This window comes from Xenopus laevis, chromosome 3L (genome assembly GCF_017654675.1).
Source record: "Xenopus laevis strain J_2021 chromosome 3L, Xenopus_laevis_v10.1, whole genome shotgun sequence".
NCBI classification, from domain to species: Eukaryota; Metazoa; Chordata; class Amphibia; order Anura; family Pipidae; genus Xenopus; species Xenopus laevis.
The window spans coordinates 140,527,754-140,542,724 of record NC_054375.1 but is presented as its reverse complement, the minus strand read 5'-3'; the positions used below and the strand labels follow the sequence as shown (position 1 = coordinate 140,542,724).

At 41.7% G+C, this 14,971-nt stretch overlaps 1 protein-coding gene across 6 annotated transcripts in view; it reads right to left on the bottom strand.

The window, feature by feature from the left end:
* Positions 1-10,032, bottom strand: part of nsd3.L (nuclear receptor binding SET domain protein 3 L homeolog) — a 92,649-nt gene extending 82,617 nt beyond the window's left edge. For 3 of the 6 annotated variants that reach the window (XM_018253575.2, XM_018253576.2, XM_041587105.1), the window contains exons 1-2: positions 9,439-10,031; positions 273-1,039 (exon numbers count right to left, since the gene is read on the bottom strand). In XM_018253575.2, the coding sequence (XP_018109064.1) occupies positions 273-995 (723 nt within the window). In that variant the 5' untranslated portion in view covers positions 996-1,039; positions 9,439-10,031. Of the gene's footprint in view, positions 1-272; positions 1,040-9,175; positions 9,394-9,438 lie in introns of those variants that run through there. The other 3 variants (XM_018253572.2, XM_018253574.2, XM_018253573.2) reach the window with 2 other exon arrangements.
* Positions 10,033-14,971: the final 4,939 nt, after the last annotated feature.

The window sequence follows — 14,971 nt, the reverse complement described above, 5'->3', positions numbered from 1 at the left end:
TCCTTATTAAACCAGCCTATTGGGTGTATTTAATGTTTACATGATTTTATAGTAGACTTAAGGTATGAAGATCCAAATTACAGAAAGATCTGTTATCCGGAAAACCTCAGGTCCCGAGCATTCTGGATAACCAGTCCCATACCTGTACTAAGAGAATGGTGCATAGGGTGTTATACAAACCCTAATAATGACAGACATGTTAAATCCTCTTTCCCATCATCTCTGGACTAGACTTGATGTGCATTTATATGTTAATGTAAATTAACACTTACACGCTCCTCCTCTGGAGGTGGCTCCAGTTTCTTTATCTTGGGTGGCTGCTGCTCTTCAGCTTTCACCTCTTCGCGGTGGTGGTGATGATGGTGGTGGTGATGCCGGGTCTTTTTTCTCTTCTCTCGCCTTTCTTTCCTCCGTTCATGTTTCTTCCTGGTCATCTCACTGGCCTGAAATTCGTGAAGGAGGTCTCCACACAGTGAAGACTCAAACATCTCACGACCATTCTGAATAGTCTTAGTGATTCGTAACTTGATTTCAGGGGAGCCGGTCTTCTTCTGAGGGGTGGTAGTGGAAGATGGGGGAGCCTGGAGAAGGTTGGGAGGGGAAGTGGGCTCCGGAGGAGATGCTTTACTCATCCCTTCAATTGGACGTAAAGCTGCAGTCTCCAGATGATAATACTCCAGAGCAGTATAGTTCCTGGTACCGTATCCATTGGATGAGCCATTGGGAAATTGAGAATATGTTTGGTATTTGCCTTGTGGCTCATATCCCAGGGAAGGCTGGTAGCCATTGGTCAGATGAGGCAAATCCTCAGTGGTGGGGGTTGGGTATTGGAAGTCCGTTTGCAGGCCAGAATCGTAGGGTGTGCCCCCACCTTCATCTGCCTGGTCACTGCTGTTGGCATCATCCTGCCGGTTGTTGGCGGAGTCGATGAGTTGAGGTGGTTGCTGGATTGTGTTTCCCATGATCCCTTGCATGAAAGAGAAGGAGAAATCCATTGTCGTGCTCAGGCATCATCAGCTTTCCCTTTCTCTCATAGGGCCTAAGAAGAGAGCATACAGCAGTTTAGAGACAATTTCCCACAACAATTTAGCCACACACTTCTCATTCAAAGTGACAGAAAGTGACTCATTAAATGTATTTTAGCTTTTACTAGTGATGGGCGAATTTATTCACCAGGCATGGATTTGCAGCAAATTTTGGGATTCTGCCGACGGCCGCTGCGAAAATTTGCCACAAGAAGATTCGCTGCGACGCTCGTCAAAATTGTTGCACGTCAAAAATATTCGGACGCCCATTGACTTTAACGCATTTGGACAAGGAGAGTCGCACGTGTAAAGATTTTCACGCGGATAAAAACTGCTGCGCGTCAAAATTATTCGTACACACATTGACTTTAATGCATTTGGACAAAAGAGTTGTGCGTATAAAAATTGTTATAATTTTGCTGCAAATTGACGAATGTGTTAAGCAAAATTTTCACCATATCTCTAATTTCGGAGTGTTGACGATTTTCTCTGCGAATCGAAACGGGACAGATTCGCCCATCACTAGCTTACACTGAAACATAAATGCGGAGCCTGGCTCATAGGTTTGGTGAAAATGAATGATCACTGCCGTACATGCAGCAGAAACAGAGACAGCTACTAGACATTTCTACAAATAAAGGAAGAGTATAGTAGCATCACTTGGATACTTCCCGTATGAGAGATGCCAATATAGCCTGCAGCCAGCTATCCTATGAAATAAGAAATCTGACAAAGAACTGAATTACTGAATCTGTCTCTGGGGCGATACAGTTTCTCATTCACAGACTCTCATCGCTACAATCGCTGCAGTGCAGGAGGCAATCAAATGCCAGTCGGCCATTCGTCACGCAGTTTCACTTGTTATAAACACTTTCCAAGATGGTGACCCCCTGTGACAAGTCTGAAGTCCTGGATCATTGCTGCTATTGACAAGCTGAAACTTTAGGCTGGTGCAAGAAGTTCGGTATATAAAATATGGCATTTTTAACCATATTCATTTTAGGTTTTAGTCCTATAAGGATACTAACCACATGCAAACAATAAATAATAACTGGGTTGCATTGCCACCAACATGGATGTGTGCACCTTAGTTACTATCTAAGGTTTTATCATTTTAGGAAAAAGAAACTACCAAAAAATATAAAATTGTTCGCTAATCACTTAAAGGGGACCCGTCACCCAAAAAAAATGATTCCAAATCCTATTTTATCATGTTAATCAAGCAAAAAAAATATATTTACACTGTATAAATTATTTGTATCTTGCTTCCTTCAGTCTGGGAATTCATAATTATAACAAGCAGGCAGGAGCCATTTTGTGGACCTTGTTATTAAGACAAGCCTTGTATCATCTCAGAATCTTGTTTGTGCACCAGAATGGGGGACCTGATGTCAGGCCCGGACTGGTTACACAATTAAATGGTGAAGAGAACTGGGGGAATGTGGGGAGAGCAGTGACATCTAGGAAGTGCTGAATGGAAAGTGAAAGTAATTGTCTGCCTAAGGCATAGAGGAGGGGCAGACAATATTTGATTGACAGCTGAGATTTTTAAATAAGTTTACAACAACTATGAATGCTTTAATAAAAAAAAAGAATTTGGATTTCATGTATAACTTGAAGAGGTCTTTTATTATACAGATTTTTATGTCTGGGTGACAGGTCCACTTTAAAATCAAATATACTTGAAATACAAATGGGGGTTAATTATAAAAAAAAGATGTGAATATCTAAGACTCGGACAAATTTTACAGACTCGAAAACTCAAATCAAAATCGTCTAAACTCAAATCAAGCTTTTTCTACATGTCCAAATTGGTCCCAGGACCTATCCCATTGACTTATACATCAACTCGGCAGGTTTCAGGTGGCGATTAGTCAAATTCGAGTTCTATAATAAATCTGAAAATTCAAATTAAAACACTATTCAAGTTTGGATAATTCATAATCGGAATCTGAGAGTTTTGACCAAAAAAAAAAATTTGAATTTTCACTTTGACTCTTAATAAATCTGCCCGATAGTCTAGTTTCTTTAGTAAATGTCTCTTTGTTAGTCAAGCACCAATATCAATTAGAAGCAACATGCACTTAGTCACTACATAACTATATTCAAAGGGCCAGGGAAAGAAAACAATCAAGAGCTTCGGAAATCCAACGGTAACAAAGTCATCACCAGCACAACCAGAAGCAAGGAGTCATAAACAGACAGCAAACCTCAAGAGTCTGCATTTAGATTGTACACTTTTAGTTCTATTCAGTGAAAACTGCTTGAAGATATATAAATAAGATATATCATATGTTTATAGGTTATCCTGCAGGCTAAGCAACATTTATAGGCAGGATTTTAATAACCCTTTAAAGGGGTTGTTCACTAGGCATGGGCGAATTTTTTCACCTTGTTTTGCTGCGGAAATGATTTTTTTGTCATGCGTCAAAATTTTTTTGTTGCCCATAGACTTTAATGGGTGTCGGCAACATTTCAGTTAAGTGAAACCGGTCAAATTTTCCCATCTTGATTGTTCTCCTACCAAACACTTTTTTCAGTTCAGTTGTTTTTAGATGATTCTCCAGAAATAAAGAGTTTTTTCAATCACTTTCCATTACTTATTCTTTACTGTTTTTCCAAAATCTAAGATTAAAAGTTGAATGTTTGTGTCTCTGGTGTTTGAGTCTGACAGCTCAGTAATTCAGGCGCAGACTCTGAACTGTTACAATTTTGCAACATTTAGTTGATCGATTTCTCATCAGCATCTCTGGAGTATCAGCAACTATTGTATCAATTCTAACAGCTGCCTGTAATGAAACCCAGAGATTTTGCTCAGCAGGGACAAAGATAAGAAATGTGTCAACTAAATGTATCAATTTAGAACAGTTTATAGGGTCGGCGACCCCCCTCGCAGAATTGCTTTAGAAGGGAAAAATGACACTATACTCTTCAATATTAGAAAAACGGTGACACATAGAAAATAGAAAGTAATTGGAAAAAGATCTCTCTGAAAACAACTAGTTTGAAGGTGAACAACGTATCAGTATCGCTTTCATTTTTAAATGACATGGGGCTAGACATATTGTCAGCTTCCCAGCTGCCCCCCGTCATGTGACTTGTGCTCTGATACACCTCAGTCACTCTTTACTGCTGTACTGCAAGTTGGAGTGATATCACCCCCCTTCCCCCCCCCAGCAGCCTAACAACAGAACAATGAAAAGATAACCATATAGCAGTTCCTCAACACAAGATAACAGCTGCCTGGTAGATCTAAGAACAGCACTCAATAGTAAGAACCCATGTCTCACTACGACACATTCAGTTACATTGAGTAGGAGAAACTACAGACTGCCAGAAAGCAGTTCCATAGTGAAGCTAGGGATGCACCGAATCGAGGATTCGGTTCGGGATTCGGCCAGCATTCTGCCTTTTTCAGCATGATTCGGCAAATCCTAATTTGCATATGCAAAATAGGGCACGGAGGGAAATCGCATGACTTTTTGTCACAAAACAAGGAAGTAAAAAATGTTTTTCCATTCCCACCTCTAATTAGCATATGCAAATTAGGGTTCTAATTCGGTTCGGTATAAGCCAAAACTTTCGCAAAGGATTCAGGGGTTCGGCCGAATCCAAAATAGTGGGTTCGGTGCATCCCTAAGTGAAGCACTGGCTCTTTCTGAAAGCACATGACCAGGCAAAATTACCTGAGATGGCGCCTATACACCAATATTACAACTAAAAAAATATATACTTGTTGGTTCAGGAATACATTTTTACATAGTAGAGTGAATTATTTGCAGTGTAATTTAGAAATAAAAACAACCATAAAAATCATTAAAAAAAATCCCTTTAACAACCCAACAAACCTGCTGTCTCACATATAGCAGGGAGATTTTGTTATTTTTATGCTTGAACCATTTCCACTTTCCATCGCACCCCAATAATGGAGCGAGTAGCTTCTTATGTCAAGCTAAGCTCTCTCTCTTTAGGCCCTCCAACTGATTATTAAAGGGGTGGTTCACCTTTACGGTAACTTTTAGTATGTTACAGAATGGCTAATTCTAAGCAACTTTTCATTTGGTTTTCATTATTATTTTTTTATAGTTTTAATTATTTGCCTTTTTCTTATGACTCTTTGCTGCTTTCAAATGTGTGTCGCTGACTCCCTTCTAAAAAACAAATGCTCTGTAAGGCTAGAAATGTATTGTTACTTTTTATTACTGATCCTTCTATTCAGCTCCTCTCCTATTCATATTCCAGTCTCTTATTCAATCAATGCATGGTTGCTAGGGTAATTTGGACCCTAGTTACCAGGTTGCTTAAGATGCAAATTGAGGAGCTGCTGAATAAAAAGCTAAATAACTCAAAAAACCTTCAATAAAAAAATGTAAACATATAGCAAATTGCATCAGAATATCACTCTCTACATCATACTGAGGGGCACATTTACCTAGGGTCGAACATCGAGGGTTAATTAACCCTCGATATTCGACCGTCGAAGTAAAATCCTTCGACTTCGAATATCGAAGTCGAAGGATTTACCGCTATTCCTACGATCGAACGAATAATCGAATCGAACAATTAAATCCTTCGAAGGATTTTAATCCATCGATCGAAGGATATTCCTTCGATCAGAAAATTGTTAGGTAGTCTATGGGGACCTTCCCCATAGGCTAACATTGGCCTCGGTAGGTTTTAGGTGGCGAACTAGGGGGTCGAAGAATTTATATATAGAGACAGTACTTCGACTAGAGTTTTAGTTCGAATCGTTCGATTCGAAGTCGAGGGTCGTAGTCGAAGGTCGAAGTAGCCCATTCGATGGTCGCAGTAGCCATATTCGACCATTCGAAATTCGAACTATTTTTCCTCTATTCCTTCACTCGAGCTAAGTAAATGGGCCCCTGAAAATTATCTCAAAGAAATGGACTATGTGTCTGTAGGGAGCCAAAGCAGTGAGAGATACTAGGATTTTGAATGGCCCCACAACAATTACTCGTCACTTTTACATCTGTGGTTCTGAAGTCAAATCTTCAGAGTTTACAAACCATGCCCATGTTCTCAATATCACTATAAACAGAAAAAAAACATTATATAAATAGGTCATTCCCCATTCCTTGTAGAAAAAATGTACTCCAATAATACACATTTACACAATACTAATTATTTTATCCACTGTCTGTAGCAGGCAACTTCTCTTTGCTGCCGTCTGTTTGTAGCTTGTTCATAGTACAAGGACCATTGGGCTACAAACTATTGAGCTTTTTTTTACAACTGAAGGTAGCTTGCCACATTCAATGGACTGCACACTATTAGTATGCCTGTATCTCCAACCAATAAGCTATAATTAAATCATCATAATTAAATGAAGTGCAGCTTTCACCCCTCATTCTACTGCAACCTAAAGTAGTACGGTCCAAATTCTTCTCTAGGCTGGGACCATTATCTGTCAAACCACAATTGGATCCAATTAAAATGGGGAGGTCTGTCAAAGCCAATGCCATTTATTGTAATAAACAAACACCACAACCTAACATCTTTAACACAACTCGTTGTAAGAGATTATCTTTTGTATGAATGAACAGGAAGCAATCCCTACCTCTTTCCATCACAAAGGCAATCATTATTTGTACTCAACAGTGTATCTGACTAAAATTTTACACTGTATAACAAACCATAAATTGTCATAGTTGACTCCACTGAAGCATATTCTATTACTGTATCTCTTAAATGTGGCCCCGATCTTTTAGCCTGTGTCAGAAATGTTAGCAATCTAATTCTGACAATGGGCAATTATGTAAAATCTGGTTAAATAGCAAATATGCAATTCAAGTTAATAACATAAATGTAGCCATTAATGAAGTGAATAAAACTGTAGACCTTTTTTTCTGTTTTTCTATTGTGATAGCTGTGGCCCTTAATGAGTTAGATATTCCTGAAGTAAAGCGTCATGCTTGATAACACAAACCAAAAGAAAAGTGAAACAATCATATTACATACAAGTTACTAAAGAATAAACTTTCATACCTTCAGTCACTACATTGTAATTTCCTACAATTAAATTGCTCATTGTACTAGTACATTGTACCACTACATTATAATCCCATTCCCTTGTACCACTAAATTATAACCCCCATCCCTTGTATCACTATATTGTAATCCCCCCCATCTCTTGTATCACTATACTGTAATTCCCCATCCCTTTTACCACCGCATTGTAATTTCCCATCCCTTGTACCACTAGATTATAATCCCCCAACCCTTGTACTGCTTCACTCTAATTCACCATCCCTTTTACCACTACACTGTAATCCTCCATCCCTTGTACCACTGCGCTGTAATCCCCCATCCCATGTATCACTATACTGTAATCCCTCATCCCTTGTACCGCTACATTGTTATCCCCCATCCCTTGTATAACTATACTGTAACCCCCATCCCTTGTACTACTACACTGTAAACCCCATCCCATGTACCACTACATTATAATACCCCATTACATTATAATTCCACATTCCTTGTACCACTACATTGTAATTCCCATCCCTTGTATCACTACATTATAACCCACCATCCCTTGTATCATTATACTGTAATCCCCCATCCTTTTTATCACCATACTGTAATCCCCCATTCCTTGTACCACTATACTGTAATCCCCCCATCCTTTGTATCGCTATACTGTAATTCCCCCATCATTTTTATCGCTATACTGTAATCCCCCCATCCTTTGCATCGCTATACTGTAATCCCCCTTCCCTTGTATCACTATATGGAATGCCTCATCTCTTGTATCACTACATTATAATTCCCCATCTCCTGTATAACTATACTGTTTTCCCTCATCCCTTGTATAACTATACTGTAATCCCTCATCCCTTGTATCACTATACTGTAATCCCTCATATCACTATACTGTAATCCCTGATCCTTTGTATCACTATACTGTAATCCCTCATCCCTTGTATCACTATACTGTAATCCCTCATCCCTTGTACAACTACACTGTTATCCCTCGTCTCACTATACTGTAATCCCCCATCCCTTGTATCACTATATGGAATCCCTCATCTCTTGTATCGCTACATTATCATCCCTCTTCCCTTGTATCACTATATTGTAATCCCTCATATCACTATACTGTAATCCCTCATCCCTTGTATCACTATACTGTAATCCCTCATCCCTTGTATCACTATACTGTAATCCCTCATCCCTTGTACAACTACACTGTTATCCCTCGTCTCACTAAACTGTAATCCCCCATCCCTTGTATCACTATATGGAATCCCTCATCTCTTGTATCACTACATTATAATTCCCCATCTCTTGTATAACTATACTGTTATCCCTCATCCCTTGTATAACTATACTGTAATCCCTCATCCCTTGTATCACTATACTGTAATCCCTCATATCACTATATGGAATCCCTCATCTCTTGTATCACTACATTATAATTCCCCATCCCTTGTATCACTATACTGTAATCCCTCATATCACTATACTGTAATCCCTCATTCCTTGTATCACTATACTGTAATCCCTCATCCCTTGTATCACTATACTGTAATCCCTCATCCCTTGTACAACTACACTGTTATCCCTCATCCCTTGTATCACTATACTCTTATCCCCCATCCCTTGTATCACTATATGGAATCCCTCAACTCTTGTATCACTACATTATAATTCCCCATCTCTTGTATCACTATACTGTAATCCCCCATCCCTTGTACAACTACACTGGTATCCCTCATCCCTTCTATCACTATACTGTTATCCCTTATATCACTATACTGTAATCCCCATCCCTTGTACTACTACACTGTAAACCCCATACCATGTACCACTACATTATAATCCCCCATCCTTTGCACCATTTCATTATAATACCACATTCCTTGTACCACTACATTGTAATTTCCCGTCCCTTGTATCACTACATTATAACCCACCATCCCTTGTATCATTATACTGTAATCCCTCATCCTGTGTACCACTACATTGTAATCCCCAATTCCTTGTACCACTATATTGTAATCCCCCCCCCTTGTATCACTACATTGTAATCCCCAATTCCCTGTCCCACTATATTGTAACTCCCCATGCTTTATACAAATACACTGTAACTTGCACATTCCCTTGACCAATGAGCTGTAACCCCTCACCTTAGCAATGGCTGTCAGGTACCAGGATGTCCCTACGCCTATCTGCCCAAAGTAGTACTTGACTAGAGCATCCCAGTGATAGCAAACCTGTCTCCCTCCAGCTGTCATGAGCTGCAACCTTCCTTATCCCCAGCCAGGAATGTTGGGAGATGTAGTTCAAGCATCTTGAGACTGCGGTAATAATACCAACCCCTGCCCGAACCCCTGGTACCAGCAGTGCCCAGCCCCACAGCTATAATAATAATAACACCCTCGGGTGTCACCTTCAGTTTGTTCCATTCTAGATCAGGGTGTCTCGGCCTTCGCGACAGGAACCCGCGGGTGAGACGAGGGGGGAGGGGGTGCCTACAAAAAAAAATCGGGTTTGTGACGTAATATCCGGCGCCCCCTCCCCTGCAGGACCCGGAATCCGGGTGTGTGGAGAAATGTCCAGATGTTTTCGGGCTGCGAGGAAGAAAATGGCTGCCGGGTTGTTCTGTTCCTCGGGTGGTGGAAAATATCCGGCTACGCGCCAGTCAGTGTTACGGGGCCCCGAGGCCTGACTGTGGGGCGCTAATAATTCGATATCCGGGTGTTGTATTGTCTCGGGCCGCCGGGGGGAGGTATTTCCGGGGGGTTGGTGCTTTGCACTGCGGGAGTCGGGGCCCCGGATTATTCCCTCCCCATTGTTGCTACCGTCCCCCTAATAAAAATTGCTGGTGACTCCGGGTCACCGTCGCCCGATTCTTCCTCACACAAAAGCCGCCCGCGCGGCCCTGTAGCGTCAAAATAAATTCCTCTGAACTCAGATTGGTCGGGAGGCCGCGCTGGGAACTGGGACTTGTAGTTTCAGTGGCTGCGCTCCTTGTTCGTTGCCAATAAAGTTTAGCGAGAAAGAAGTGTGTTCATCTTGTGGTGGATTTTAGCCTTCGCTGGCTTCTCTCCACCAGTAGGATGAGCAGAATTATTCCATATTCATAACTAATCATGTTACTCAAACCTGTATACATCACACGTACAGATTACATACAACCACTGGGCAATACGTGAGGTGAAAAGGGCCCCAATACCATTTTACTTTCATCTAACTGATAGTCTTAGTTCCTGTGTATTTTGCTTCCTGTGTCCATTTTCTTTGCCTCAGCCTTGTCTGTACCTTCCACTGGTAATCCAGTCACTGAGATCTGCACACAAGTAAATGTAAAAGTAAATGCCCTTGGCCCTTCAGATAAAAGAAACGTTATCTCCTGTGGGACTTGGGTTGCCACCTGGCCGGTATTTTACCGGTCTGGCCTGTAAAAATTATGGTTGATCCCAATGTTATTAATGGGGAAAAAAGATAAATATATAGGAAGGCCGGTATTTTTTTTCCGGAAAAGGTGGCAACCCTATGTGGGACAGTGGCTCCAAATGCAAACAGCACAGTGGCGTAACTAGGGTTGCCTCCTTTTCTGGAAAATATTTATCTTGTTTGCCTATTAATAGCATTGGTATCAGCCATCGTTTTTACCTGCCAGGTGACAACCCTAGGTATAACTAGATATTACTGGGCCCCACTGAAAATTCATTTTAGGGCCCCCAACATATCCAGAGTTCAACAATATATGTTGAAATTTCTCATTATTTGGGCCTCATTGGGCCCCTATACCTCCTGGGCCTCCCCAGGCCCGGATTTGCGGCAAGGCCGCATAGGCCCGGGCCTAGGGCAGCAAAGAAATAGGGGCGGCATGCCGCCCAGCTGCCGTTCAACTACACCAGCTGCGCTGGCGTTTTTTCAGCCGGCGCGCTGGGAAGGCGGGCGCTAGGACCGCGCGGCCGCCTGGTCGGACCGCGCGGCCTAGGGGCGCCCAGAAGTGAAATCCGGCGCTGGGCCTCCCTGCAGCCGCAGGGTCTGCTTCCTCTGTAGTTATGACCCTGTAACAGTATATTCTGAATTCCTTTCATAAAGCAAGACCTTGTGTTGTGGTCAGATGTTTATGTATCAGGAGATGGTTTCCTCTATGCAAGCACAAAAATGTGCCAGTAGCTAAATATTTTCCTCCCAATGTACATCACTATAAAGAATTGTATTCCAAACCAAGATGGAATTTCAGAGATATCAACTAAAACCCTGTCATTAGGGTGATACGGCACTTTTCTACCCATCTTCCCTCTTACCAAATTGGAACGAGGGACACATCTACCACAGCAGGGACAATTATGGTCAGGGTTGCCAGGTCTAATTTTCAAAACCAGCCAAAGTCAGCTAAAAAACCAGCCCACAACTAACCAATATGCACTTAAAAAGTAGCCCAAGGGCTTTTGTTAGGGGTATTACAAATTTACCGGCATCTACATTCCTGGTAAATTCGTAATAACGGCCCTGGCCTTGGCAGGTGTTTTACTGGCAACCCTACATGACGTACTGTGGCCCCAGCATTTCATGACACACTGTGGCCCCAGCATTTTGTGATATATTTTGGCATTTCATGACACATTGGGTTCCCAAGGACTTTATGACAAACATAGTGGCAGCCCCCACCCCAAACCCCACCAGGATTCACCAGGCTTCTCATCTCTCCATATCCCGACTTTCTCTTTGATCTCCTGCACTGAACAGCCAGAAAAAGATACAAAGTTTCTAAAACTGAGGCTTTTGGCAGAGAGCCCAGAATACATGGCAGGTGCACTTAGATACATTTGTAACAATTTATAATAAGCAAAGAAGCAATTGTAATTATTTAAGATAAGCAGGAAACTGCGACTTGCATCTTAAAGGGCAATTCACCTTCATTAGCAAAAGTGTAATAACACATAAAACCCGACCCTAAAACCCCCAGAAATGGAGGCCAAATTTTGTAAAATGGATGTGGTACTTAAGGGGTGTGGCCATAAAATGGGCGTGGTCCAAAGACAATTTCACTGTGCTACATGCACCAAATGTTATTTGCCTTCTTTCTATTTTCCAAATATCGGGAGGTCAAAACTGTGACTGTCCCCCGAAAAAATGTTCTGTCCTACGTGGTGGAGAAGTGATAATGGAAGCTAATGTTGACCACTCCCTGTTTTAAACCACACCCATGTTACCACAATAACTTTTAAGACTATATCCACATTAATGTTGGTAGCACACCAAAAAAAAACAAATGGTTGGTGCTCATTGCAGGGATATCACTTATCACTCATATGTGAAACAAGTTTATTAAACCATATCAAAACAGACCCTTAAATCTATATGCCTCATCCTCCCCTGTGGATAACACCCCCAGCATATGATTAAACACCTTGGGAACTCACTAACAACTATTTCCAAATGCAAAAAAAACAAAAAACAACAGGTTCACCTTCCACAGGCAGAGTATGGCACACGGGCAGAGTATGGCACACACAGAGAGCATAGTGCAGGCAGAATACAGCACACAGTCAGAATAGGGCAAGAGACAGGGAAACCTATCAGGACCACTCTAAGATGACCTTCATACAGTTCATACTGTGCTACATACAGTCACACAATGCTGGTGAACACTTATAGTCTGGGTCTGAGGTGTGAACAGTCCAGGGCTTTACAGGTGTGAACAATGCAGGATCTTACAGTTTTAGATTGATGTGTTAACTATGCAAGGACAGTTAATCTCACAACTGATACCCAGGCAATGGACCTAAACACGCCCTTACGTCATGCGCACTGACATTACGCACCGGCATGCTGTCGATACACGTCATGCACACTTATGTCACGTGCCGCTGTGTGCACTTCTGCATTCTTCCTCGCCCCCATACCCCTCACCCACTTAGCTCCGGCGTTGGGTGGGAAGGGTTTTAAAAAAAAAATGAAAAAATAGGCCCCCCCAAATGCAACCCGTGCTGCCCAAGGCACAGGCCCTCGGGTTCCTATATATATATATATACGGCCCTGCTGATACCTTTTAAAGCATACACAAGGGAAACAATCACAGCAGCCAGGCTTTTATGTGGGGGCCACACAAGGGGGGGTCCAGTGGGCCGCCAGCAGAAATGCAATGCATTAGTACAAAAGAAAAATGGGTTTCTGGGGCTTTTGTTTAAATCTCTTTGAGAAAAAGTCACCCAAAAATTATTTTACCCCCATGTGTAGTGCCGCTCATGCTCTTAATGAGCTTGTACACTCGCATAACAGGCAAAAGCTGTGGCACTATTCACAGTGCCACAAACATGGCCACCAACTCTAGGAGCTCCCTTCCAGTGCAGGTGGCCTAGCACTCGGGGGGGGTGGATTTTTAAGTATAAATTTATGATTGGGGAAACAATTTTGTGGTGACAGGTACCCTTTAAACCCACAACTTTGATAAGTTCCCACTGCCCCCCTCCCTTCCTCCCCCCCATGCTAAGTGTTACCCCAGAATTGTGTCCCCTGTAGGATTACTGACCGTACATGTTATGAACTGGAAAACTGCTTCAACTGTGCATGCACCAATATGACACTCCCTTTACGAGGATTACTGATGCTCCGAAGATGGCGCCAGTGAGCTCTGCTGCGCTCACTCTGCATGTACGGTCAGTAATCCTATAGGGGCCACAATTCTGGGGAAACACTTAGCAGGGGGAGGCAGGGAGGGGGGCCATTGGGGAATTATCACAGTGGGGGATTGAATTCTCCTTTAAAGGACAAGGAAAGGCAAAAAAATAAAATCCCATTTTTACTTTCTTTAATGAAAAAGAAAATTATCTCCAATATACTTTAATAAAAAATGTGTACCGTTTTTATAAGAAACCTGACTGTATGCAGTGAAATTCTCCCTTCATTTACTGCTGTGGATAGGAATTGTCAGATGGTCCCTAACTGCTGAGCAGGGAAACAATCATACTTATGAACAGCAGGGGGAGCCCCCACCTTACTTACCAGCCATGCAGAACTCAAGCAGCTTTGTTTATGACGATCCCTAAGCAGCCCAGACCACACTGAGCATGTGCAGGGTAAGGGTCAGGCAAAGATGTTTAACAAAGTTACAAGATAACAGCTCCCTGTGGCCAACTTTGAAAGCATAAATCATTTGTTTGATTAGGCTTTGTGGTGCAGTAAGTTCATGTTTATGTTAAGTATACAAAATACAGTATTTCTAGCCTTATTCTATTTTAGACTTTCCTTGTCCTTTAAGAGAAAGTTCAATGCAATGCACTGTGTATTTTTCAATTCAATTTCAGGGTGCACTGAATCCTCTTTTTTTCTTTTTTTTAGATTCAGATGTATCCAAAATATTTCACACAGGATTTGGTTGAACCTTAAGATCTTCCCACATATTTTTAATGAAGTTTATGTCAAGGGACTCTGAGGACCAATGAAAGCCTTCAGCTTGCTCATGGTGGCTTTTGTGCTATGTTTAGAATCACTGTCTTGTTGCTGCATGCCTGCATCCCCTTTTCAGCTTCTTGGCTAACTATTTAATACTGACATTTCAAATATTTAGTGGAAACCATTTTTCCTGTGTCACTGGCTGCCACACAAGCCCAACGCATATTGGATCCACCCCCATGTTTGGCAGTTGGCAAGGTGTCTTTTTTACATCAAATGAACCTCCTGTTTTACTACATCACTTGTTTTTATAAGGCCTCTAGCATGTCAGGATGTTGTTTTGCATTCCTCAGATGTTGATGTTTGTGATGAGAGAGCAGTTAAGACTTCCTCCTGATGACTTCTCAATGCAGATCTTGTTTGTGTATGCAACGCTACACCATGAAACAGTTCTTCTGAATTAGACTTCTCACTATTTCAGTTGTTCTAATGATTATTGTGTGATTGTGACCTTTGGGTTGGGTCAATGAACGGGCTTAGACCTACTCCAATATATATATATTTATATC